Source organism: Bufo gargarizans, chromosome 3, assembly GCF_014858855.1.
Source record: "Bufo gargarizans isolate SCDJY-AF-19 chromosome 3, ASM1485885v1, whole genome shotgun sequence".
NCBI classification, from domain to species: Eukaryota; Metazoa; Chordata; class Amphibia; order Anura; family Bufonidae; genus Bufo; species Bufo gargarizans.
The window spans coordinates 562,087,101-562,113,557 of record NC_058082.1 but is presented as its reverse complement, the minus strand read 5'-3'; the positions used below and the strand labels follow the sequence as shown (position 1 = coordinate 562,113,557).

The 26,457-nt window shown below is 45.6% G+C and overlaps 1 protein-coding gene across 5 annotated transcripts; it reads right to left on the bottom strand.

Annotated features, from left to right (window-relative positions):
- Window positions 1–13,571: 13,571 nt before the first annotated feature.
- Window positions 13,572–25,337, bottom strand: LOC122930698 (gastrula zinc finger protein XlCGF7.1-like). Of its 5 annotated transcripts, XM_044284259.1 has the most exons (8): window positions 25,260–25,337; window positions 24,914–25,038; window positions 23,132–23,278; window positions 22,852–23,019; window positions 22,644–22,767; window positions 22,417–22,517; window positions 16,471–16,552; window positions 13,572–14,826 (listed from the first exon to the last, which is right to left on the bottom strand). In XM_044284259.1, exons 5-8 carry the CDS (start codon window positions 22,726–22,728, stop codon window positions 14,177–14,179), a joined length of 918 nt encoding a protein of 305 aa, XP_044140194.1. In that variant the 5' UTR covers window positions 22,729–22,767; window positions 22,852–23,019; window positions 23,132–23,278; window positions 24,914–25,038; window positions 25,260–25,337; the 3' UTR covers window positions 13,572–14,176. The 5 variants fall into 5 exon arrangements, 3 of the variants coding, with proteins under 3 accessions (XP_044140194.1, XP_044140193.1, XP_044140195.1); XR_006388156.1 differs by having other exon boundaries at window positions 22,610–22,767; window positions 24,914–25,327; XR_006388157.1 differs by having other exon boundaries at window positions 16,471–16,528; window positions 22,610–22,767; window positions 24,914–25,327.
- Window positions 25,338–26,457: the final 1,120 nt, after the last annotated feature.

The window sequence follows — 26,457 nt, the reverse complement described above, 5'->3', positions numbered from 1 at the left end:
CAAATGGAGGAGTGAGTTTTGTTTTTTTAATAGAGAAGAGAAGGGGGCATTTGTAATTCTGGGGGGCACTAATGGGGGCATTACTAATACTGGCTGGCTTTAATGAAGCATTATTAATTCTGGGGGGGCGCTAATGGGGCATTGTTAATTTTGGGGAGCACTAATATTACTGAGGGGTGTTTATGGGGGCATTATTAATTCTGGAGGGAAATAATGGGAGCTTTATTATTACTGGGGGCTCTAATGGGGCACTATTAATTCTGGGGGCACTAATGGAGGCAGTAATTTTAATGGGAGCACTAATGGGGGCATTATTAATACTGGGAGCCACATAATATCAACTTAACACCCATGTGTTAAGCCACGCCTCCCACAACCATACCCATTTGGGGTGTGGCTTAACCTGGTCTGTATTTTTGTTAGGAAAGGTGGCAACCCTAAGTGGGCCTTATCTCTTTCAACATGTTATACAGTTTAATCAGTTTGTGAAAAAAAATATTATTAATAAGTATTTTGCAATGAAAAATTGGGAAATTTTAACCCCTTCAGTACCGAGCCACTTTTCACCTTTAAATCCCAAGCCGATTTTTGCAAATCTGACATGTATCACTTTATGTGGTAACTTTGGAACACATTTACTTATTCAAGCCATTCTAAGATTGTTTTCTCGTGACATTGTACTTCACGACAGTGGTAAATTTGAGCCGATATACAGTCAGGTCCATAAATATTGGGACATGGACACAATTCTAACATTTTTGGCTCTATACACCACCACAATGGATTTGAAATGAAACGAACAAGATGTGCTTTACCTGCAGACTGTCAGCTGTAATTTGAGGGTATTTACATCCAAATCAGGTGAACGGTGCAGGAATTACAACAGTTTGCATATGTGCCTCCCACTTGTTAAGAGACCAAAAGTAATGGGACAGAATAATAATCATAAATCAAACTTTCACTTTTTAATACTTGGTTGCAAATCCTTTGCAGTCAATTACAGCCTGAAGTCTGGAACGCATAGACATCACCAGACGCTGGGTTTCATCCCTGGTGATGCTCTGCCAGGCCTCTACTGCAACTGTCTTCAGTTCCTGCTTGTTCTTGGGGCATTTTCCCTTCCGTTTTGTCTTCAGCAAGTGAAATGCAGCTCAATCGGATTCAGGTCAGGTGATTGACTTGGCCATTGCATAACATTCCACTTCTTTCCCTTAAAAAACTCTTTGGTTGCTTTTGCAGTATGCTTTGGGTCATTGTCCATCTGCACTGTGAAGCGCCGTCCAATGAGTTCTGAAGCATTTGGCTGAATATGAGCAGATAATATTGCCCGAAACACTTCAGAATTCATCCTGCTGCTTTTGTCAGCAGTCACATCATCAATAAATACAAGAGAACCAGTTCCATTGGCAGCCATACATGCCCACGCCATGACACTACAACCACTATGCTTCACCGATGAGGTGGTATGCTTTGGATCATGAAAAGTTCCTTTCCTTCTCCATACTCTTCTCTTCCCATAACTCTGGTACAAGTTGATCTTGGTCTCATCTGTCCATAGGATGTTGTTCCAGAACTGTGAAGACTTTTTTAGATGTCGTTTGGCAAACTCTAATCTGGCCTTCCTGTTTTTGAGGCTCACAAATGGTTTACATCTTGCGGTGAACCCTCTGTATTCACTATGGTGAAGTCTTCTCTTGATTGTTGACTTTGACACACATACACCTACCTCCTGGAGAGTGTTCTTGATCTGGCCAACTGTTGTGAAGGGTGTTTTCTTCACCAGGGAAAGAATTCTTCGGTCATCCACCCCAGTTGTTTTCCGTGGTCTTCCGGGTCTTTTGGTGTTGCTGAGCTCATCGGTGCGTTCCTTCTTTGTAAGAATGTTCCAAACAGTTGTTTTGGCCGTGCCTAATGTTTTTGCTATCTCTCTGATGGGTTTGTTGTGTTTTTTCAGCCTAATGATGGCTTGCTTCACTGATAGTGACAGCTCTTTGGATCTCATCTTGAGAGTTGACAGCAACAGATTCCAGATGCAAATAGCTGACTTAAAATTAACTCTGGACCTTTTATCTGCTCATTGTAATTGGGATAATGAGGGAATAACACACACCTGGCCATGGAACAGATGAGAAGCTAATTGTCCCATTACTTTTGGTTCCTTAACAAGTGGAGGCACATATGCAAACTGTTGAAATTCCTGCACCGTTCACCTGATTTGGATGTAAATACCCTCAAATTAAAGCTCACAGTCTGCAGGTAAAGCATCTTGTTCGTTTCATTTCAAATCCATTGTGGTGGTGTATAGAGCCAACAATGTTAGAATTGTGTCAATGTCCCAATATTTATAAACCTGACTGTATTTCACCTTTATTTATAAAATAATCCTAAATAAGATTTTTTTCTACTTTTAAAACAGATAGTAATTCCATATAAAATAGTTATCAGACATCATTCTCCATATGTCGGCTTTATGTTGGCATCATTTTGTAAATGTAATTGTATTTTTTTGGGATATTAGAAGACTTAGAAGTTTAGAAGCCATTTTTCAATGGAAAACAAAATTTCCAAAACAATTTTTTAAGCACCAATTCAGTTATAAAATGCTTTTGAGGGCTTATGTAATAGAAACCACCCATAAAATGACCCTATTTTATAAACTATACCGCTCAAGTTATTCAAAACTGATGTTACAAACTTTGTTAACCCTTGAGGTGTTCCACAAGAATTAAAGGAAAATGGAGGTAAAATTTCAAAATGTAACTTTTTGGGTCGATTTTGTATATTAATAATTTTTTTCTTGCAACACAGCAAGGGTGAACAGAAAAAAAAAGTTCAATATACATTACTCTGATTCTGCAGTTTACATAAATACCCCATATGTGGTGGTAAACTGTTGGCAGGGCACATGGCAATGGTCAGAAGGGAAAGGAGCGCCATATGGATTTTGGCAGCAGATTTTGTTAGAATGGTTTTTAGGCACCATTTTGTATTTGAAGAGACCCTAACGTACCCCTACAGTGGAAACCCTCAAAAAGTGATCCCATTTTAGAAACTACACCCCTTAAAGAATATATTAAGGGGTGTAATGAGCTCTTTAACCACCTAAGCGTTTTACAGAATTTGGAAAACCTTGGGTGTGAAAATGAAAAGTTTCATTTCTTCCAATAAAATGTTGTTTTAGCCCCAAATTTTTTATTTTTCACAAGGGGTAACAAGAGAAGAAGCACCCCATAATTTGTTACCCATTTTCTCCTGAATACGACAACACCCCATATGTTGTGGTAAACTGCTGTGGGGGCACATGGCAGAATTTAGAACAGAAGGAGTGCCATATGACTTTTGCAGCGCAGATTTTGATGGATTGGTTTATAGGTACCATTGGTTTTTATTTTTTGAGTGATTGTCCTGGGGGCTCATTTTTTGCGGGATGAGGTGATGTTTTCATTAATACCATTTTGGAGTACATAAGACTTTTTGATCGCTTGGTATTACACTTTTTGTGAGGCAAGGTGAAAAAAAATGGCTGTTTTGGCATTTTTTTTTATTTTTATTTTTTTACAGCATTTACCCGAGGGGCCATCTCAAGTGATATTTTATAGAGCACGTTGTTACAGATGTGACGATACCTATTATGTCTATCTTTGTTAAGTTTTACACAGTGAAAGCCTTTTTAAACAGAGTAAAATTTTGTTTTTGTGTTACCATTCTCTGAGAGCCATAGTTTTTTATTGGCCGATTGTCTTAGGTAGGATAACATTTTTGGGGATGAGATGACGGTTTGATTGGTTCCATTTTGGGCTCAATAAACCTTTTTGATCGCTTGTTATTACACTTTTTATGAGGCAAGTTGACCAGAAAATGGCTTTTTTGGCCCAGTTTTTTTTTTTTTTTCCTACAGCGTTCACCTGACGGGGTGGATCATGTGATATTTTTATAGAGCCAGTCGATACGGATGCGGCGATACTTAGTATGTCAACTTTTTTCTTGTTCCTTTTTTCTTAAAATTTTTTGTTTACTTTATTTCAGGAAAAGGACGTTTTTTTGTTTTTTTTACTTGAAACTTCGATTTTTTTTTGCAAAACTTTATTTTTATTACTTCTCTTTTCCTTTATTTTTTGTCCCACTCTGGGACTTTTGGGGGTCTGATCCCCTTTACAATGCATTACAATACTTCTGTGATACATGGGTAATACATGGGGCTGGATCTCACAGGCTTACATAAAAGGCAGCCACGATGCCTAAGGAAGGCATCGGGCTTCCGTCTAAGCCATTGAGTCCCCGTCACTGCAGTGCGGGGACCCGGTGGACACCCGGCAAGATACCGCACATGCCGCGGAAGTGCAAAGGTTAATGCATCGGCATCTGAGTTTTTATCAATGCCGGCGCATACAGCAGGGGTCCGGCTATCAGTGACTGCCGAACCCCTGCAGCTGATCGGGCGCTGGTATCCTACGGGTTAATATGGTCCTTGTTGTCACTAATGATTATAAAAATGATATGCTATACGTTGAATTGGAAGATGTCAGTCTAATCACAGAAGATCCGATTCTTTTTCACAGAAGAGAATCTGTCAGCAGGATCAAGCCTGGTGGAGTTGATCCTGCTGGATGCTATACCTAAAACGCACAACCAACCATTGTTCATTAACCTTATCTAAACAGAAGATCCTCTGTGCTGCCTCAAGTGCCTCAATGTTCCAGTCCCTGCAGTGTTTGCATCCTGCGCTGTATGGACATGGTCACATGCTCCTGCAGTGTTTACATCCTGCGCTGTATGGACATGGTCACATGCTCCTGCAGTGTTTACATCCTGCGCTGTATGGACATGGTCACATGCTCCTGCAGTGTTTACATCCTGCGCTGTATGGACATGGTCACAGGCTCTGCTGCAGCAAATAACTGGCTTCAGTGGTGATATGTTATTTGTTGCCACATCACCGCTGAAGCCAGTCATTGGCTGCAGTGGAGTATGTGACTATGTCCATGTTGTGCTGGATGTAAACACTGCAGCGAAAGAAACATAGAGACAGCCTGAAGGACTAAAGGGGAGAGAAGTAGGTAAGTATAAATCTTCTGTTTATTTCCATCGTATTTATTATGCTCACTTATATAGCGCTGACATACTCCGGAGAGCTTTACAGACATTAGCATCATGCGATGGGGCTCACAATCTAAGGTCCCTATCTTTGGTCTTTGGAGTGTGGGTGGAAACCCACGCAAGCACTTGGTCGGATTTGAACCCAGGACCCCAGCACTGCAAGGTAACAGTGCTAACCACTGAGCCACTGTGCTGCCCAAGAGAGACAGGCGGCTGGCACTTGTGAAAAACGTATTATTCCTGGAGGAATCCTTTTACCCTTAGACTCCCGGCGCCGAAGGTCTTTAAATATGGCAACAGCCGCTGTTTCAAACAGCAGAGGCCCACAGCCAATGTCTGCAACTGGCAATAATGTCGATCGCAGACATTTAACCCTTTAGATGCCACGGTCAATGTAAATGGCGAAACAATGTGCGGCGATAGGGTAAACCAGTCCTTTTTTCTAATGTGCTGAGTCTCTCTGAAGAGACCCAGTGTATTAGAGCTGCAGTTCATATGGAGACCTGCAGGTGGCAGACCAACATAGGATAACCGGAAGTGTAGATAATAGATGCGCGGCACTCACCAGGGTCAATTCGATGCTTTTATTTTGCAATGCAGCAAAGTAGATCTGTGTGCACTGGCTGGGGAGCGGACGGGTCCAGGTGTGTCAAGCGGTGACGGCCGTTTCGCGCAAGTCGCGCTTCCTCGGACCGCTGCTCATGTGCCGGCGTACTGACGTACTATTTAAAGGTTAATCCGGGTCATCGCCATGACAACCATGGACGCTCCCCAGGTGCGCACAATGAAACAAAACAGAATGGGATCAATGCAGTGTTATACAAAGTAGCTGCAAGTTATTGCAGCAAGATACTAACTGGCATACCTTAAATATCAAGGGGAGGGGACAAATTCCAATGGCACGGAGAGGGAGAGCAAAGAGTGCCACAATTGTGGAAACACACATTTAAGTAGTGGTTTGAAAACCCGTTCCACAAGGGGGGCAGAGATGGGAGGGGTTGGAGACAATAGCCAGGAAAAGCTGATAGTAAAGTTGTGATGCATATGCAGGTTATATATATGAACGCTAAAACATGCTGCTACCTAAACTATGTGGAAAAAGGAGTGCAAAATTGTTTTCAAAGGAAGACCGCCATGTCGTTTTTGTCATTTAAACCATGTGGACCCATGGCTCCCGTTTTAATGATCCATCGAGCCTCCCGCTGCAACAAAAGGCGGTGGCGGTCCCCACCCCTAGGGATGGGGCCCACCGCCTCTATCCCAGCGAAGGAGAGGCTCGATGGATCACCTTTGTGGGCAGAGCGTACGTGGTCAACAAGGCGTGGAGAGCCATGTCCTGTCCTAATGGAGCCGAGATGTTCCCGTATGCGCTCAAATAGGGACCTGATGGTCTTACCGATGTAAAACCTGCCACAGGTACATGAAATGACGTAAACGACATGGGTAGTGCGACATGTAATGAAGTCATTCACTCGATGTGTGACGCCTCCTAAAGACAGCGATTTCGCCTGTGAGTTGTAGCGGCAGAAGGAACACATCCCACACTTGAAATTGCCTTGGGGTCTCCTACTTTGAAGCCAATTTGGCTGGTGAGGCCGTCCCAATGTGCTGTGAACTAACCTATCTCTCAAGGTGTGACATTTTCTAAAGGCAACCAATGGTCGTTGGGAGACTGTATCTCCCATACTGGGGTCACCCTTCAATAGGTCCCAGTTATTGAGTACCGCTCGTTTGACAATATCTGCCACCGGACTGTACTTGAAGATGAAAGTGAACCTATCTTCATTGTCCTTGTGGACCTGGTCACTAAGTAAGCTATGTCTAGGGCGGAGAGCCGCTCTAAACATAGCATCAGTGACGTCTCTTTTTGAATATCCTCTCTCGAGCAACCTGTCTCTGAGTTGGTGGGCCTGCCTGTAGTAATCCTTCTCTGTACTGTTAATCCTGCGGAGGCATATAAATTGCCCGTACGGGACAGCATCTTTAACTGCAGGGGGGTGGAAACTGGTCTGGTGGAGCAGCGAATTGGTGGCTGTCGGCTTGCGGAAGCCTGTTGTCTGTATGATACCATCAACTACGGAGACCTTGACGTCCAGGAATTCTAGACTGTCACCTCCGAAGTTGAGGGTAAATTTCATATTCATCTGGTTGATATCATTGATGTATTTCACAAACTGAGCACACTGAATTTCGCTGCCCGACCAGACCAGAAACACGTCGTCCACGTACCGCAGGTAAAGGTGGATGTATCTAAGGAAGGGGTTCTGTATGGAGAAGACGTAGGTCTCTTCGAATACCGCCAGATACAGGTTGGCGAAGGTACACGACACCGGAGTGCCCATCGCCGTACCTAGTATCTGGCGGTACCACTGACTTCCAAATTGGAAGACATTATTAGATAATATCAGGTCAAGGGACTCATAGATAAACTGTGAAAAAATGCTGCCTTTATCGGAGCTGCTGAGGACCCTCGCTATGGCTCTAAGTCCTGCGTCATGTGGAATTCTGGTATATAGGCTCTCCACGTCTAAGGACACAAGGTGGAATTCCTCCTGCCACTCAAGCGAGTTGAGGGCACGGAGGAAGTCCCCGGTGTCCTTTAGATACGTGGGAGTGCCTTTTAAAAGGGGCCTCAATAACCAGTCTACGTATCCCGAAAGTGGTTCAGTCGCTGATCCCATACCGGAGACGATCGGTCGTCCCGGGGGATGGGACAGCGATTTATGTACCTTCGGCACGAAATACCAGACTGGATTCTTGGGAAACTTGGGGACTAACTTATCCAAAATGGTTGCAGGGAGAAATTGTATCTCTATATATTTGGAGAGAAGGGAACATATCCTAGTAAGTATCCCTGGAACAGGGTTGTCGCCTAGTTTCTCATAGACATTGGTGTCTCCCAAATGTCTAGAGGCTTCCTCCAGATAGAAGGCTCTGGTCATCAGGACCACATTTCCCCCCTTGTCGGCGGGCTTAATCACTACATCTTGGAGGCCTGAAAGCCAGCGTAAAGCTGCTTTTTCCTCTTTAGTAATATTAGGGGGTGCCACCGGATATATCAGTGCACGTACATCCCTAATTACTCTTTTATGGAAGAGGTCAATCGCTGAGCCCGCCGGCATAGGGGGAAGAAAGGTGGACCTGATGCCACCTGAAAAGGGCACTAAGGGCTCCAAAGGCTGTGCACTTTCACTATCGAGACCCGCTAGAAACTGAATGCAAGAGATCTCTTCAGTGTCAAAGCGGTGCTGGAGGTGGAAGTCGGTACATGTCATATGCGCTGGGATCTCGCCTGGTAATGGCTGGGGGTGAATTGAGCTGCGTTCCGAGAACATTTTCCTCAGGAATAATTTGCGTATGGCCTTATATAAGTCCACCTCAAAGTCGACTAAATTAAATTGTTCCACTAAGCTGTATCCCAATCCTCTTTGGAGGAGTGAGATACAGCTCGGGGGTAACACGTGGGTGGTCAGATTAATGATGAGATTGGGACGATCTTGTGTAGATGGGGATGTTGAGCGTTCTTCTACTGCTTCCACGTCACTTGTCGCCGTCTTCTTGTGGACTTGCGGACTTGAGGGTTTCTTCCTCTTGTGCCCTCCTCGACCCCTTCTGGTTCTCTTCCCAAAGGGGGAGGGGCGGTTCCGTTTTCGGATAAGCTGGAATCAGAGTCGGTCGTCCAAAAGTCACTGCGGGTGCGGCGTGGAGTACGGCGAGCACGGCCACGTTTTCTGTTCCAATCGAATACTCTGTCGCTTTCGTAATCATTCTTATCACGGAGAAACTTGTCTTTCTTCCTTTCTTTAATATCACTTTGTGTCACAGTGAGTTTTTTGTTCAACCTTTTTTCAAAGTTCGTATATTGCAGATCTGTCATACGTATTTTAAGTTCTGCATGTGCCTTTTCCAAGTCTTGGCTGATCTCTTTATATTCTTTCTCGTTACGTGATAATACCATATTAAGTATTTGTCTAGAGAACTCGACATGCATTTGTTTCCATGCCTCTACAAACTCCCCGTCATCCTCATATTGATGTATCTCTTTATATATTCGTAAACCGCGGGGTACGCGGTTGCTCTCTTTATAAGAAGTCAAAGACTTTATGGTCCAAAACAGACGAACCTCTCTGTCTGCTAATTGGAAGATCTTCGCCTCCAGTGATCGGGTGCTCATAGAGACAACATGATCCCGTTCATTACACACCGTGAAGAAGACCTCCGCCCCCTCTCTGCCTACGTGCAAATTGTGAGCCGCATCTTCGGTCGGGCTAACCGGTGAGGCTGGGGTGATAGACTCTTCATCTGGAGCGTGCTCTGCTGCGGTAGACATATCGAGCTGGTGGGGAGGAGAAAAGCAGGGGAAACCAGCGGCACTACTCCTATAAGGGACACCCTCGTACCTCTGTTGATCGGGAACTCCTGCGACCTGCGGCTATAGGGACCCGGACAGCGTGGTGCTCAGCGTGATGCAAGTATGTGAAACCGGAAGTGTAGATAATAGATGCGCGGCACTCACCAGGGTCAATTCGATGCTTTTATTTTGCAATGCAGCAAAGTAGATCTGTGTGCACTGGCTGGGGAGCGGACGGGTCCAGGTGTGTCAAGCGGTGACGGCCGTTTCGCGCAAGTCGCGCTTCCTCGGACCGCTGCTCATGTGCCGGCGTACTGACGTACTATTTAAAGGTTAATCCGGGTCATCGCCATGACAACCATGGACGCTCCCCAGGTGCGCACAATGAAACAAAACAGAATGGGATCAATGCAGTGTTATACAAAGTAGCTGCAAGTTATTGCAGCAAGATACTAACTGGCATACCTTAAATATCAAGGGGAGGGGACAAATTCCAATGGCACGGAGAGGGAGAGCAAAGAGTGCCACAATTGTGGAAACACACATTTAAGTAGTGGTTTGAAAACCCGTTCCACAAGGGGGGCAGAGATGGGAGGGGTTGGAGACAATAGCCAGGAAAAGCTGATAGTAAAGTTGTGATGCATATGCAGGTTATATATATGAACGCTAAAACATGCTGCTACCTAAACTATGTGGAAAAAGGAGTGCAAAATTGTTTTCAAAGGAAGACCGCCATGTCGTTTTTGTCATTTAAACCATGTGGACAACATAGGATAACTGCAAATTGAGCATCTGCTGTAGTTCTATGGAAATACAGTATAAATAAAAAAACTAATAAATCAGTAAACAGTAGCTGCCTTCCCCTTGCTAAGTGCTTTGTGTGTGCTTTCTCTCTGCAGCCTGTGGGATCTGCTCTCCTCAGATCCTCTGCTCCCTCTCCAATCTCTGCTCTGCTGCTGATGGCTTTCAAGGATATAGACACATTTGCAAAAATATATATTTTTTTACACTAATTAATTTATTTTGTGTTGAAAATTATTTCTCCAATTGGTTCTATTTATCTATCTTTTTTTCATTTTTGCTCTATATCCTGCTGTGCTTCCTATGCACAGCAGGCTGCTCTCAGTCTTTACAGAGAATCCGTCATCTGATGGATTTTCTGTAACTCCTTCTGTGTGCACATGGGAGCGCACACTGTCTCCCTCTCCCTCCCCCCCTCCTCTCCCTGCCAGGAGCGCTGTATCAGAAGCTGCTAGGTCTGGCACACAAAAAGCCCCGCCCATCTCCTGAGAAGCCCCGCCCCTCAGGAACATCTCTCTCACCAGGAGCAGCTTCAGAGTCTGGACTAAACACTACATTGTGGTTACAGGACCTGTGGTGATGTCACACTCATGTGATCAGCAATGTGTGTGGGAGGAGTTAAGGGAACACAGGCTCCCTGTAGGACTGTGCTTGTGAAGAATGCAGAGTAGTGATGGCCTTGCGGTTTACCCAGCGGTCGATTCGCTTCGAACTTTGCACGTTCGCGATCCGCTGAACATCCGAACTTATGGCAATGTCCAAGCGCCATATTGTTTTGCATTGCGCCGATCTTTGACCGATGACACATCCGTCAGGTGGGACAGGACAGCCAATTGAGATGTTTCAGCACATGGACATACCCCCTACCCTATAACAGAACCCGATCTGGCAGCTATTTTACATTATGTGTTTTCCAGTGTAGTGAGAGTTTGCATTTTTGAGCAGGGACAGACTGTTAGGAACTTAGGGACACCAAATGCTAGCTAATAGGGCCATAAAAGTCCTTTTAAGGACTGGTAACGTTGTGCTATCGATAGGTGTGATACACAGAGGGGTGTGATATACTTATAATATACTTTCTAACATAGAAAGTATATTATAGTGCATTTGTATGCTTCCAGAAAATACTGATTGAGGGCTGCGATCTATCAGCTTCCACAAAATAGTGATAGAGGTTTTCCATATACCTGCGTCCAGTGGCGTACCGCCAATATAGGCCGACCACGCTGTTGCTATGGGGCCCGCGGCACTGGGGGGCCTGGGGCGCAGAAAAGGCCCTGCCCACTCCATTTTGCCCCGCCCACTCCGTTTACTGTGCAAATAAGTTATTATGTGGTGTAGCGGGGCACTTGTGTTCTTTCAGTAGTCAGCGACCGCACACCCCGCTCCCAGCCCAGTTTCTGTCTGACCTGCGGATCCATCCGGTCAAGGGCTTACTGCAAGTAACACTGGCCAATCAGCGCAAGTCAGCAGAAAGAGGCAGCTGCTGATTGGCCAGTGTATTGCTAGCACAGGCGTGCTGCACCCAGACTCCGACCCGTTGAGTAACGTCGCCACTCACCTCGCATGACATCTGCGTGCTGCCACCGACAGGCACAGCACAGGCCAGTGGAGGACCGCTGCTGATGGGAAAGACAGAGTGACATGGTCACCAACGTCTATATCGCTGGTTGGTGTGGTTCAGTAGTTCATGTAGAACTTCAATTAAGCATGCAGCGAGAGGAGGGAGGGGGACACGCTTTCCTCCTACACTGTCCTCTGAGCCTTCACCCCCCCCCCCCCCCCCGAGTCCTCTATGAGCCCCAACCCCTAATGCTTCCCCAAAATGCCCGGGGGGAGGGAGTAGGAGGAAAGAACACATTGTCCTGAGAATTTTAGAGGGCATTAGGGGTTGCGGGGCTCATAGAGGACTCGGTGGGGAGGCTCATAGAGGACAGTGTGCTTTCCTCCTACGCCTACTCCTTTTTTCCTTCTTCCCCGGGCATTTTGGGGAGCATTAGGGGTTGGATAACCCCTCTAACTCCTTGCTGCTGATGCTGAGTGTGCACATATCCACCAAGCATATTCCCCCCAACCCCCCCATCCAAAACATCAGTCACTTTTAAGGGGGGGGGGAAATATGATTGGTGGCTATGTGAACACTCAGCATCAGCAGCAAGGAGTTAAAGGGGTTTGGGAAGTTGCGTACTGCAACCGTTTGGGGTAAAAGAAGTTATGAAAAAATGGGGGGGTGGCATGGGAGGAGCCAGGATATGAGGTAGGATAGGCCAGGGGTGGGTAGTGGGTGGAGTTAGGGGCCCAGTTCATATTCTTGCTATGGGGCCCAGTGATTTCTATGTACGCCCCTACCTGTGTCCACAAAATTACTGCTTAAGGGTGATATACCAGCTTCAACTAACAACTGATTGAGGCCTGCCATATATCAGCTTCCAGTAAATAGTGATAGAGGTTTTCCATAAACATGCGTCGACAAAATTACTGCTTGAGGATAATATACCAGCTTCAACTAATAACTGATTGAGGGCTTCCATAAAATAATGATAGAGGTTTTCCATATACCTGCGTCCACAAAATACAGATTGCGGGTTTTGATATACCTGCTTCAACTAACAACTAATTTAGGCCTGCCATATATCAGCTTCAAAAAAACAGTGATAGAGGTTTTCCATATACCTGCGTCCGCAAAATCACTGCTTGAGGGTGAAATACCAGCTTCAACTAAAAACTGATTGAGGCCTGCCGTATATCAGCTTTCACAAATTCTGCTCTTCTCTATGGACTTTGGCACAGGGTCATTTTGAAAATTACAAGCAGAGGAAGAGACAGGCCGTTCCGCAGGGGTGGTATTGATTGGGCAGGTGCATTAGAACGGAGCCTAAGTGGGAAGTTGGAGAAGGTGCTTACGATTATGTCAAAGGACTTGCGTTTCTGCACCCTCCTCATTCTCTGTGTCTGCACCCTCCTCACTCTCTGCTGTGTGCACCCTCAAAGACACCACCGCCATAGCCCCTCCACTCGAGGGGCTATGGTTGGAGAAATTATTTTCCCATCCATTCCAAGACCTTACCAAGGCGCAGCCATTCTTGGCATCGGATGAGGAAGAGCAGGTAACAACGGCCGCCACCCAGCGGTCTGACGACAGTACTCAGATCAGCCCAAGGAGGGTGGTCCCTACTGTTGCTGCCTACTCCAAGATCTCTAATGTCAGTGGAGGTGAAGGTGACAATGATGACGTGTTGATGGATGTCACATGAGTGCCCACAAGAGAGGAAGAGGAGGGGAGTTCAGAGGGAGAGACAGAGCAGCAGAGAGGGAGGGGAAGGATGAGAAGCAGACAGAGTTTCCAGGGCACAGGAGGCAAAAAGAAGACTGCAAATGTATCTGGAGCAAGCCATCCACCATGCACAGTTACATCTGGCGCTCCCAGGACGCCGGCACATGGCTCCACAGTGTTTTTTTTTTTTTAAATGTCAGCTGCTGACAATAGTGTTGCCATCTGCAGCCTGTGCTGTCAACGCATAAGTCGCGATAAGCCCAACACTGACCTAGGGACAACTGCCTTAAGAAGGCACCTGGCCTCCCATCACGAGCCCATTGGGAGCAACGCCGTCAGTACCCACAAAGCCACACTTCCAGGCGCTCCACGTCCTGCCTCTTCTCCTTCTCCTCTCTCCTCCCAGCTAAAAAAACTTGGATGTTTTTTTTTCATATACAGTGCTGAACCTGTTCATGCGTTATGTCTGGTATGGCAACAGCACTATTAAAATGAATACAGCAGAACTGCAAAATGACCATGCATGGCATTGTTTTAGAAGAAAGCAGCTCTGATCTTCTAATGCTGGACAACAACTTTAACTTATACATTACAAGGTATCCTGATGTAGAGGTCCCACACTGTCCCACATTTCATACAATCTGATCTGAATATTATAACGGCTTTTCACCTGCATGAGTTCTCTGATGTGACTCGAGATATGATTTCCGGCTACAACGTTTCCCACATATTGCACATGAAAAAGGCTTCTCCCCTGTGTGAATTTTTAGATGTCTCACAAGAGCTGATTTGTGCCTAAAACATTTCCCACATTCTGAACATGAATACGGCTTCTCTCCTGTGTGAGTTCTCAGATGAAGAACAAGACTTGTGTTCTTACTAAATCTGCTTCCACACTGTGAACATGAGTATGGTTTCTCCCCTGTGTGAATTCTCAGATGTCCCAGAAAACTAGATCTGTGGCTGAAACACTTTCCACATTCTGAACATGAATATGGCTTCTCTCCTGTGTGACTTCTCTTATGTCTCATAAGACTCGATTTTTGACTAAAACATGTCCCACATTCTGAACAGGTAAACGGCTTCTCTCCTGTGTGAATTCGCTGATGTGTCACAAGATTTGTTTTATGTTGAATACATTTCCCACATTCGGAGCATGAAAATGGACTTTTACAAAGCTTCCCACATTCAGAACATGCTCTATGTACAGTTCTATTTTTGATAATCAGTGATGGATTCTCTTCTACCGTATAAGCAGGAGATAACAGGAGATTTGAGTCGGAGCCTCTCATACAGTCTTCACCTGTAAAAAGAAAAGTCATATTAAAGTATAATCTTTAATGGCTGCTGTGTGGTCCTGTTGATGGAACCTGGTTATAATTAGTATTGTATTCTACTGTATTTATAGCCGTATATTGGCTTGGCTACAGGACACCAGTGTGGTACTTCCTGCAGTTTCAGCTCAGTTGGTGGGGATATTTCTAGAATAGGAAGAGTCCCAGGCTGGTAATGGTGGGTTCCCACAAAGTTAAATAATGTAGCAGGCTTTGTATAGTCTGGGATAATCTTGGGACAGCTCTCTGTATAGCTCCACAGGGATTGTGAGCATAGGCCTAGTCAAGGAGTGGCAAAGGAAGTGCAGCAGACTATGAAGGTGTCATGATAGTCTTTATTAAAGCAGTTGTCCGGGTTAAATATCGCCATTTTCATCCAGGCCCTTTGAGATGAGCATTGGAGCATTAAATGCTCTTCCTTGCCCTTCGCTGGATCGTGCAAGGCAAGGGCTGCTTGTTTATGTTTATAACACTACTAGGTGGAGGCTTCCATCTAGCAGTGTTGCTTGTGACATAACCAGCTCTGATGGGTGGGCTTTAGTGCTGCCCTAGTCGTTTTACAGGCTAGGCACCGCTTAAGCCAGCCCATGGTTTCATGATCAATCAATGTATAATGTCAATCTGTTAGTGTACCTGAAATGAAGACTAGAGGGGTCCAGAAACCGTACATAATGCCACCCCACACCATAATCCCAGAAGTACGAGCAGTGTCACAATGATTCCTTTATGATGGCCTCTTCATGGTGTTGCCCACATGGTCTCTAGACCAATCTCTGGCTATCACTGCATCAAAAACAAAAGTGGGACTCATCGCTGAAGAGGTTAGACCTAAATTACAGCCTCTGTTGCTGTATTGTAGTGCACCATAATAGCCTTTTAGAGCAGTGACATGAGGTTAGTGGAATACCTGTAGCTAGACAGCTGTCTTGTAGCCCAATGTCGGGCAAATGCCTTCTGATAGTTTGTGTAAACATTGTTTGCCGCCCTAGGCTTGGGATGTGACAATTTCACTTGCAGTACCGAATAGATACCTATGTGCCATTCTCCTAATCAGGCGACATATCCGTGCAGAGGTTCACATCTCGGAACCTCTTGCTGTCATTCCAGTTCATCATTGTTCTCCCAACCACCGGGACAAGCAACATTGAACAGTGTAGACATCTCGGCCTAAGCGTGTATTGATCTGCCAGTGATAAACCATGGTTTCTCAGTTCAAGGATTCTGTCCCTCTCAGTTTCTGACAAGTCACGATAACTGGCACATCGCTGAATGAGAGGCATTGCACAATGATCCTTGACTTGAGGTTTCATGTGGCTAAAGAACTTTGCATTCAGTCTGGATTTTTTGCCCCTCCCACATGCCACAGATTGGAGATAGGTGCTGAAAATTTGATCATTTGCAGATCTTAGTGACAGCTGCTACTTAGTTGATGTTCATAAACTTATGGCTTGTCCTTTTCTTGCTGTTGTAATTTTAGTGTTGTCGAGTGGATGATAGAGATGAGGAATTCAGAAAAAGATGAGCAAATATCTATGTGACGTAATCTCCTCTGTAAATCCAGTCAGATATTTAAAAGGGAAGAATAAAATACAAGCTGTATGAAAGGCTCTTACCATTCACTGATTCTGATATGGGGTTTTCAGGTCCACTCATTGTTTCACCATATCTTTCCTGCAAGAATATTACATTAAGGACCTATGGAAAAATAAAATCGACCCTAGTTTATCTTATATCCAGAAAAATATCAAAACCACTGGAAGACATGAAGCAATGTGGCCTAAAAGTAAAATGATTGCCTCGAGTGGCGATCAGATAGGATCAGCATTACATCAAGTATTTTACACATCAACAGAAATGTTTGCTATTTTGCTGCATGAAATGATCTGAGCCAATCCTAAAGGGGACAGCGATGCTCATTACTAGTGTTGAGCGAATCAAAGCATCCAAAGTGGAATTCGATCTAAAGTTTAGGAAAAATTCGATTTACCACAAATCAGAATTTCCTTGCATCAGTTTTAGTTCTAAAATGCAGCCCCTGTGATGTCACAGCACTCATAAAACTCTCAACCCACATAGCCTCCACCATTGTCCTGTGAGCTGAGCACAGGGAGAGACATGGCAAGCACTGATTGCTAGGGACAGTTTTACTAAAAACTGTTAATAGAAGAATATTGGATAGGGAGAGTGCAGGGACAGTGTAGGGAGAACTTTTAGATCCTGTAGGGAGAGCATAGGGAGACTACAGGGACAGTGCAGGTTGAGTGCAATTGCCGTGTGCATCTTGTTAAACAGTTGCCACATTCCCAGTTGATTTGTTACTTTAAACATAGATTTACTGTGCTTAAGTGTTAAAGGGCAGTCTAATAGATCGCTGTGTTTATCTTGTTGAACTGCTGCCACATTCTTAGTTAATCTGTTACATTACTGATACAGTTACTGTACTCTATAGCCAACAGACAGGTGCCAGGGCCTTCCAAAGGAATGGGCATTAGCAAAAATGTAGCTGCAGCCGGTACAAGTAGCAACAGAATAAGGGGGTGGCAACAGAAGCCGCAGCAACAGGCCAGAGCTGCCATTGTCATTTAGAAGTCATGTTTTGACCAACAATCAAGCTGTACTGGAATGGTTGACTCACTCTTCAACATCATCTCAAGTGACAACAGATACACACAGCTAGGAATCGGTGGGTTCCTCTAACACCATGCTTAGTTGGCATGGCTCAGTAACTGAAAGTCAGAAGGACAGTCAGCAAATACAGGCCAGCACAGACTTGGAGGAAAGGTCCCCTGCGGACTCCTCTAGGTGTGCAACTAACTAGGAGTACAGTCAGGTGGGAACACATGTTGCGAGAGGTCAGGGAAATGTGCAAGAGACAGGTGAGGGTGACACAAGTGACGACCAAACATATGTAGCTGATCGCACATGGGAGCCAGGTGAAGGGGAAGCATTGTCTTCAGGGTGCGAGGGTGGCAGCTTTTAAGACAGCAAGGTGGAAGCCTGCCCGTGAGACAGCAAGGTGGAAGCGTGCCCGTGAGACAGCAAGGTGAAGGCGTGCCCGTAAGACAGCAAGGTGGAAGCGTGCCCGTGAGACAGCAAGGTGGAAGCGTGCCCGTGAGACAGCAAGGTGGAAGCGTGCCCGTGAGACAGCAAGGTGGAAGCGTGCACGTGAGAAAGCAAGGTGAAAGCGTGCCCGTGAGACAGCAAGGTGGAAGCATGCACGTGAGACCGCAAGGTGGAAGCGTGCCCGTGAGACAGCAAGGTGGAAACAGTGGGAGGTCTGCAGCCAAACATGCGAGGGGTACACCGTCTGCTACTCAGAATCAGAATCAGAATTAGCTTTATTCGCCAAACACGACACAGTCGATCGTGCTCGGAATTGGGTTAGGATCAGGTACAGGCATAGTAACTAGGGGGTGGAAGGGGGGGGTTAAGCAATGGGCACATTAGGGACGAGGGAGGGATTATGGGCGGGAGATGGGGCGTGATGAGTTCAGCAGTCTGACGGCCGTTAGGAAGAAAGTGTTCAGCCTCCTCGATGTCCTTGCAGGGATGGCCTGATACCTGTGGCCGGACTTTAGACTTCTGAAGAGATAATGGCCCGGATGGGAGTGGTCATTGAATATTTTCAGAGCCCTGGAGCGCAGTCTGTTGGAGAAGATAGAGTCAAGGGGTGGTAGTGGCAGTCGAGTAGTTCTCTCCGCCGAGCTGATGACCCTTTGTAGTTTGCGCTTGTCACTGGCTGATGAGCCGGCATACCACACCAGAAGGGACAAGCACAATACCGACTCGATGGTACAGGAGTAGAAGGACTTCAGTAGGTCCTGAGCCATGCCAAACTTCCTCAGTTGTCGAAGGAAATAGAGCCGCTGGTGAGCCTTCTTTATGATGGACGAGATGTTGGGACGCCAGGATAGGTCTTCAGAGATTGTCGTGCCTAGGAGGCGGGCACTGGGTACCCTTGCGACTTCAGATCCGTCTATATGGGTCGGGGGGGGGACTACCCTTCCCTTCCTGAAGTCGACAACCAGCTCGACCGTCTTTGTGGCGTTTAGGACCAGGTTGTGCGCGCCGCACCAGTTGCTGATCCTGTCAATTTCCTTACGGTAGGCCTGCTCATCGCTGTCGCTAATCAGGCCCACAAGTGTGGTGTCATCAGCGGACTTGATGACTTTAACTGAGGCCTCCTCCGATCTGCACTCGTTCGTGTACAGAGAGAACAGGAACGGTGATAGTACACATCCCTGAGGGGCGCCAGTGTTGGTGACCCTTGGTTTGGAGGTCAGATTGCCTAATCTGACGACCTGGGACATGTTAGTGAGAAAGTCCATGATCCAATGTCGTAGTGTTGGATGGACATCAAGTGCCGTAAGGTTCCTCTGCAGGATGCTGGGGGAGATGGTATTAAAAGCTGAGCTGAAGTCTAGAAGGAGGATTCTCGCGTATGTGTTGGGTTTGTCAAGGTGTTCAGTGACGTATTCTAGGCACATGTTAATCGCATCATCAGTGGATCTGTTTGCCCTGTAGGCGAATTGCAGAGGGTCCAGCCGGTCCAGAGTGGCGGTCTTCAGGATGGAGAGGACCACCTTCTCTAGGGTCTTCATGATCACCGAAGTCAGAGCCACGGGCCGGAAGTTGTTTAGATCAGAAACGCCCTGTTTCTTCGGCACAGGGATGATAGTTGAGATCTTAAAGCAGGCGGGGACATGTCCCTCCTTAAGGGATCTGTCAAAGATTTGGGTGAGGGCCGGGGCCAGTTGGACTGAGCAATATTTCAGGCATGCAGGAGTGACACCATCGGGACCAGGGGCTTTACTCGCATTTAGCTTGGACAACAGGGTGCGAACCGAAGTCACATTCACTGTAGGTGGATCAGTGAAGTCAGCGAGCAGGCCAGATAATGTGGTAGCCGGGACTGGGGTGCCCACTCTGGGGGGCATTGTACGAGTTACATCACCCTCGGTCGAGGTCTCGAATCTGCAGTAGAACCTGCCCAGCTCCTCTGCCAGAGCCTGACGAGGGGTGAGGAGACTACCTGTGAGGAACACACTAGCAGTGCACGGGTTCATAAAAGCAGCAGTGGTGGAGGGAAAATGCCATACTCAGCAGTGTGGGAATTTCTCACCAAGTCGCTGGGGGATGTTGTATGCAGGATGTGTGGGCAGAAGGCTAGGCGCGGCCAGGGTGCTAGTGTTGGCATGACAGCCTTGTGTCAACACATGGAGCGTCACCATTAAGTGGCCTGGAAAAACCACGCCGCTTGCTTAGTGTTACAGCCTGATGCAGCAAATGCTGCATCTCCCACCAACCTGCAACCCCCTCTCCAACCCGTCTCCTCAGGGCTCGTCAACGTCAGCAGGCGAAAGCTGTTGTTCCTTCCCATCATGTTCAATGTTGTCTATCGCTCCTGATGCTCCTCCTCCTCATCACTTTTTTTTTTAATAGCAATCGATCACCAAGGCAATTGCAAAAAGACAACAGTATGTGTGCACTTATCCAGTGGCACAGAGGCTGAACGTGCACATGGCCAAGTTGCTGGTACTACAGTTCCTCCCTTTCCATGTAGTTAACTCTGCACATTTCAGCGAACTGATGGCTTGTGCTGAGCCAAGGTGGAGAGTCCCAAGCGAACATTACATTACCAAAAAAGCTGTACAAAAAAAAAAAATAGCATCCTGTATTTTGAGCACCCGTAAGGCCCCTTTCAAACAGTCAGCATTTGATCAGTATTTGCAAATCAAAAGGAGTGGGTCCTAAACACATTGATGAAATGCAAATATTTCCATTACATTTTATCTCTGTTTTGGACTCACTCCTGTTTTTGACTTACTGAACAAATACTGACCGTGGGAAAGAGGCCATCAAAGTGGTGCATGCAGGACTTTTTTTCCATGTTACAAAAACTGATTTCAGACATAAATGGCCAAAATGGATGCAAATTAAGCATAAGAGCTCTTTCACACGGTCAGTATTTGGTCAGTATTTTGCATCAGTATTTGATCAGAATTTGTAAGCCAAATGCATGAGTGGGTTCAAAACACAGAAGCGATGCAAATATTTCTGTAAACTTTTATCTCTGTTTTGGACCCACTCCGGGTTTTGACTTACAATTACTGATCAAAATAATGACCGTCTGAAAGAGGCTTCATGGGTGCTTAAAATAAAGGCTTGTTTTTTTGGTTTTCTGTCCCTTTGACGAATCAAAATGGAAAAATAAACAGTGATGTGAACACAGCCTTACTACCACTGCTGCTGCCCTCCTCCCCACTTTGTCATGGGGCCACTACTGTCAATACCCTGCGGTTGCCACCATCCGCACTCTGTCATGGGGCCACTACTTGAATCTTGGGGCACTGCACGGTTAAGTCCATGGCGATAATTTGGACCCGATGTTAACATTGACCTGTAATACTGGCAGTAATTCCACAGCTAACAGAAGGGATTAAAAAGCATGTGTAGCACTGCCACAACATGCATTAAAATAACTTATTTTTCTCCAGTACTTTATTGGCGCTGCCTCCATTTCTTTATTTTGGACACAGCTCCTGCAGGGGCACACACGGGTTTTTGGCTTTACTGAAGGGTGCTGTATGCCTTTCTTTTTGCTTAACAGAAGGGATTAGCTATGACTCTTGGTGCCCTGAACAGTAATGTAGACGGCGATACTGACAGCACAGTACCCACAGAATGGACTCACTATGAATGTGGGTGCACTAGAACATAATGCACACGGCAATACCCTCTCCCTGCAATTTAACTTCCAATCCTTTACACTGAGATTGGGCCACCAAGTGGGATGAATATGATTAGGCAGCGTTGCCTGGGTATAACTTATTTATCGTGATCGTGTTGAATTGAATTTCTTGTCGAAGTTTGGCCGAATCAAATGTTTCTCTATTCAGTACAATTAAGATATCAGGATAGGTCATCAATATCAGATCGACAGGGGTCTGACTACCAGCATTGTTCTTAGTAAGCTACGAGGAGGCTGCAGCTTCGTAAAACAGTTGATTGGCAGGTGTTCTGGGTGTCGGACCGCCGCCGATCTGATATTGATGACCTTTTGTAAGGGTAGGTCATCAATATTCAACACTCAGAAAAACACTTTAAGCAGCTGACAACAAGTTGTCCCATTCACCAGTATGAATGGATCGACAGGTGATGTTATTCTGGAGTAGCTCTGGCACCGGAACATGCATGTTTGTCCACTATCACGGATGGAGCTTATTACTGCAGCTGTGCAGTAACGAACACCATCTAATTTGAAACAGCCAATAAGCATGGCTCCGAGGTGTTGCATCCCTGTCGATTGTGATATTGATGGCCTATCCAGAGGATAGATTAATAATATAAAACTCCCAGAGAACCTCATAATTACCAAGTGCATGTGTGATAAGAGGGAAGGTTAACAAAATCCTTCATGAAACCAAAAATAATTTGCGGCCACAACCTACCACAGTCAGCAAAACCACATAACCATATAGAGCATATACTCCACTGCTAGAGAAGTTTACTCGAAAATGTCGTTACCACAATATCTTGAGGATTTGTAGAAATTTCACCTGATGATGATCCCTTGGGACATTTTGCTTTCCCTCTGAACAATCCTGGGAATAAAGAGGACTTGGACATCTCTCTGGTATATTTCTTCTATTGGACTCATCTACAGAAAAAAATAAAAAAATAAAACACTGACTGAATACATTGTCTATATGTGATGATGAGATGATGGGTGAATCTAGGTGATCCTCAAACCTGGTATCCTCTATAATGAAGGAAGGTCTCTTACTCGGTGATGTGAGGGGATGGTGATCCTCCATCATGACGTCCTTGTACATATCCTTGTGCCCTTCTAAATACTCCCACTCCTCCATGGAGAAATAGACAGTGACATCCTGACACCTTATAGGAACCTGACACACACAATCATACAGTCATCCTCCAGACACCTCCTTGGAGTAATTGTATAATGTCCCAGCATTCCCAGCAGCGCTCACCTCTCCGGTCAGCAGCTCTGTGATCCTGTTGGTAAGTTCTACGATCTTCTGCTCATGTATCAGTGAATGAGGTGGAGGCTCGGTGATGGCTCCCGGGGTCCTGCTCTATTTTCCTGACACATGGGGTGTCACACACTCACCAGACGACTTCTTCACTACTGTGTAATCCTGTGTATGGGGAAACACCGATCACTAAATGTAATCGAAGAGTTCTTCACCTTTCCAGTCATTTCCCTGTATTATTAATAGAGATAAGAGTGATGTCATGTGAGACTCTCACCTCTCCAGTTATAAGGTAGATGATCTCTAGGGTGAGGTCTAATATTCTCGCAGCCATCAGGTTTCTCTCCTTGTCCATCCTTGGTGGGTCAGCGATGCAAAGCACCATTGTCTTCCAAAGAAAACTTAATTTGTGGAAGTCCTGTATCTAAGGAACAAGGAGGATTTAATTTAAGCTCACATTTTTTAGAACATCTTACATGTTAGAGCATAATTGGCATTGTTTGAAGCCACTGGGAGGGCAGAGGTAGCAGCACACAGAGCACGCTGCTGGAAAGTTTTAATCTTCCAGCCACACCCCTTTTACAGCATGTCCCCTTACTCATGCCCCATTTTCCTGTAGGTCCTAACCCCTCAGTATAGGTTTGTGTGCTAGGACTTCATCTTATAAGTTCTGGTACTACGCACATCTATGACAGCTTTCCAGAAGTTGCCAGGAGGCATTTCCAGGAGTTAGGAGATTTGCTAACTTTTTTAGGGAAGCTACCAGATGTTTTTGGGAGAGTTGACCAGTATGGAATAGCATCTCATTAATGGGGATATAGGCCTACAGACAGCATACAATGGTGGAGATTTAGCTATTGAGGTCAGGGGTAGACAGGTCTTAGATCCCACAGGTAAATTTGACCAGGGGGCTTCCTACGCCCTCCTCACAGTCGTCTGTTGTATACATAATGATCTGGTGCTACCAGCATTAATTAATGCTATTGCCATCAGGTTCTTATGCATCTGTCTGGCAGCTGCTGGTGCTCTCCAAAATTCAATGTGCTGCACTGTGGTATTTGGTTCTGCTGGGGCAGTATATTGTGCTGCACTGTGGTATTTGGTTCTGCTGGGGCAGTATATTGTGCTGCACTGTGGTATTTGGTTCTGCTGGGGCAGTATATTGTGCTGCACTGTGGTATTTGGTTCTGCTGGGGCAGTATATTGTGCTGCACTGTGGTATTTGGTTCGATGGGGCAGTATATTGTGCTGCACTGTGGTATTTGGTTTGATGGGGCAGTATATTGTGCTGCACTGTGGTATTTGATCTGCTGGGGCAGTATATTGTGCTGTACTGTGGTATCTGGTTCTGCTGGTGCAGTATATTGTGCTGCACTGTGGTATCTGGTTCTGCTGGGGCAGTATATTGTGCTGCACTGTGGTATTTGGTTCGATGGCGCAGTATATTGTGCTGCACTATGGTATTTGGTTCGATGGCGCAGTATATTGTGCTGCACTGTGGTATCTGGTTCTGCTGGTGCAGTATATTGTGCTGCACTGTGGTATCTGGTTCTGCTGGGGCAGTATATTGTGCTGCACTGTGGTATCTGGTTCTGCTGGTGCAGTATATTGTGCTGCACTGTGGTATCTGGTTCTGCTGGGGCAGTATATTGTGCTGCACTGTGGTATTTGGTTCGATGGCGCAGTATATTGTGCTGCACTATGGTATTTGGTTCGATGGCGCAGTATATTGTGCTGCACTGTGGTATTTGGTTCTGCTGGGGCAGCACATCAAGCTGTCCTGCAGTATTGCTGCCCCCACCTACTTCTGTTGGCCCTGCCTACTTCCTGCCCCCCCCCCCCTTCTATCAATTAGGACCTGCCTATAAAATAGGGGTCACTTTTTTTTATTATTTTTTTTTGCGGGGGCCACTTTAACTTCCAAGTCTGTCCCTGATTGAGAAATAATCCAGCGCTCAGAGATGGAATGAAGCTAACAAGCCAGGAGGTACGGGTATAAAATCATTATAAGGGGTGACTTACTCTACTTTAGAGGGTAGCAGACAGCACATGGACTTACCTCCTTCCTGGATCACTTATCACCCTCAGGGTCCAATGTCCTTATTATCCATATTGAAGATAATTCTCCCACTGAGTTCTCCACCACCAGTCCTCCAAATGTTCTAGAGCTCTAAGGTCTAATTACTGAATATACAGGTTTATAATAAAAGTCCTTGTAACACATTTCAGGGGGAAAGACTTCAGACATAAAAGACAACATACAAACAGAATAAAAGTGTTGTCATATTACATGCCGGCTGACAGTGTCAGAAACGGGAAGACTTCACTGTGACTGCACATAAGGTTAATGTTTACCTATCAAATGCATTGATTAAACATTGCCTAGAACATCCGGGGGTAATTACCTAATGAGACAAGTGTCTTCCTTTAAAAAGTGCTCCTACACAAGCAGCTGGCTACAGGAACTGCCATGTGTTTCTCAGTCAGGAAGTACCATGTGTTCCACCTAAAGGAAGTTTGTGTTCCACAGACAGGAAGTACTGTGTTCCACAGACAGGAAGTACTGTGTTCCACAGACAGGAAGTTCTGTGTATTCCACAGACAGGAAGTTAATTTGTTCAAAATAAAGGAAGTCTGTTTTTCACAGACAGGAAGTGCCATGTGCCTCAAAAAAGTGAAGAATAATTTCATTATTCAGATAATAACTCCATAACAGGAGTATTCAATATTTCCAAACCACATTCGATTTAACAAACACTTAACATCAAAAGATGCCCATACACCTTGAACGGTCAGAACAAAAGGATCATTGTTGAAATTGAACTTACTCGATCCTTCTTTCCAACAAAATTATTGGACAGGGAACAGACAGGGGGCCCCTTTACACATTTAATGTGTCTTTAGGGATGCACTTTCCTTCAGTTTTTTTTAGTACCCCTTATCTCTTTAAATTTGTGTTATAGATTTTAATCAGTTTGTGAGAAAACAGATTATTAGGGGATATTTTACTATGGGAATATTGGGGAAGGCTTTCAAAAAGGTCCTTTCTGTGATCAATGATAATTAAAGTGATATGCTATGACTTGAATTGGAAGATGTGGTCAGTCTAATCACAGAAGATCCAATACTCGTGTGTCGTTTAGATGGACTGACACCTGGTGTATTAGGTGCTCATCTTCCGTCTTCTGCCACTTCTAGGTTCCTGCAGTTCTGGGCCATACTAGCCTGTACCTCTTTGCTATGATGGCAGCCTGAAGTGGCTTAGCCTGACAGCCGGGGCAGTGGCGTAAGTAAAAATGACTGGGCCCACAGCAAAGCTTTAAAAAGAACCTCACCCAACGACATCTCCTCCAATGTAACCCCCACTCCTGTGGCTAGTCAAGAACGCTGTCTCATACCAGGCTCGACAGCTGCTCCGTCTGCTTCATACACCTATATACTGCATGTCATGTCACTGTATATAATATATTTGTATAATACTGTTGAGGGATCCCTGAAAATAAAATATTTTAGTCCTCCTCCTGGGTGGGCCACTTCTGAGTTCAGGCCCTGCAGGAGCCACTTTGCCTGCTTCCATTATAGCTACGCCACTGAGCAGTGGTG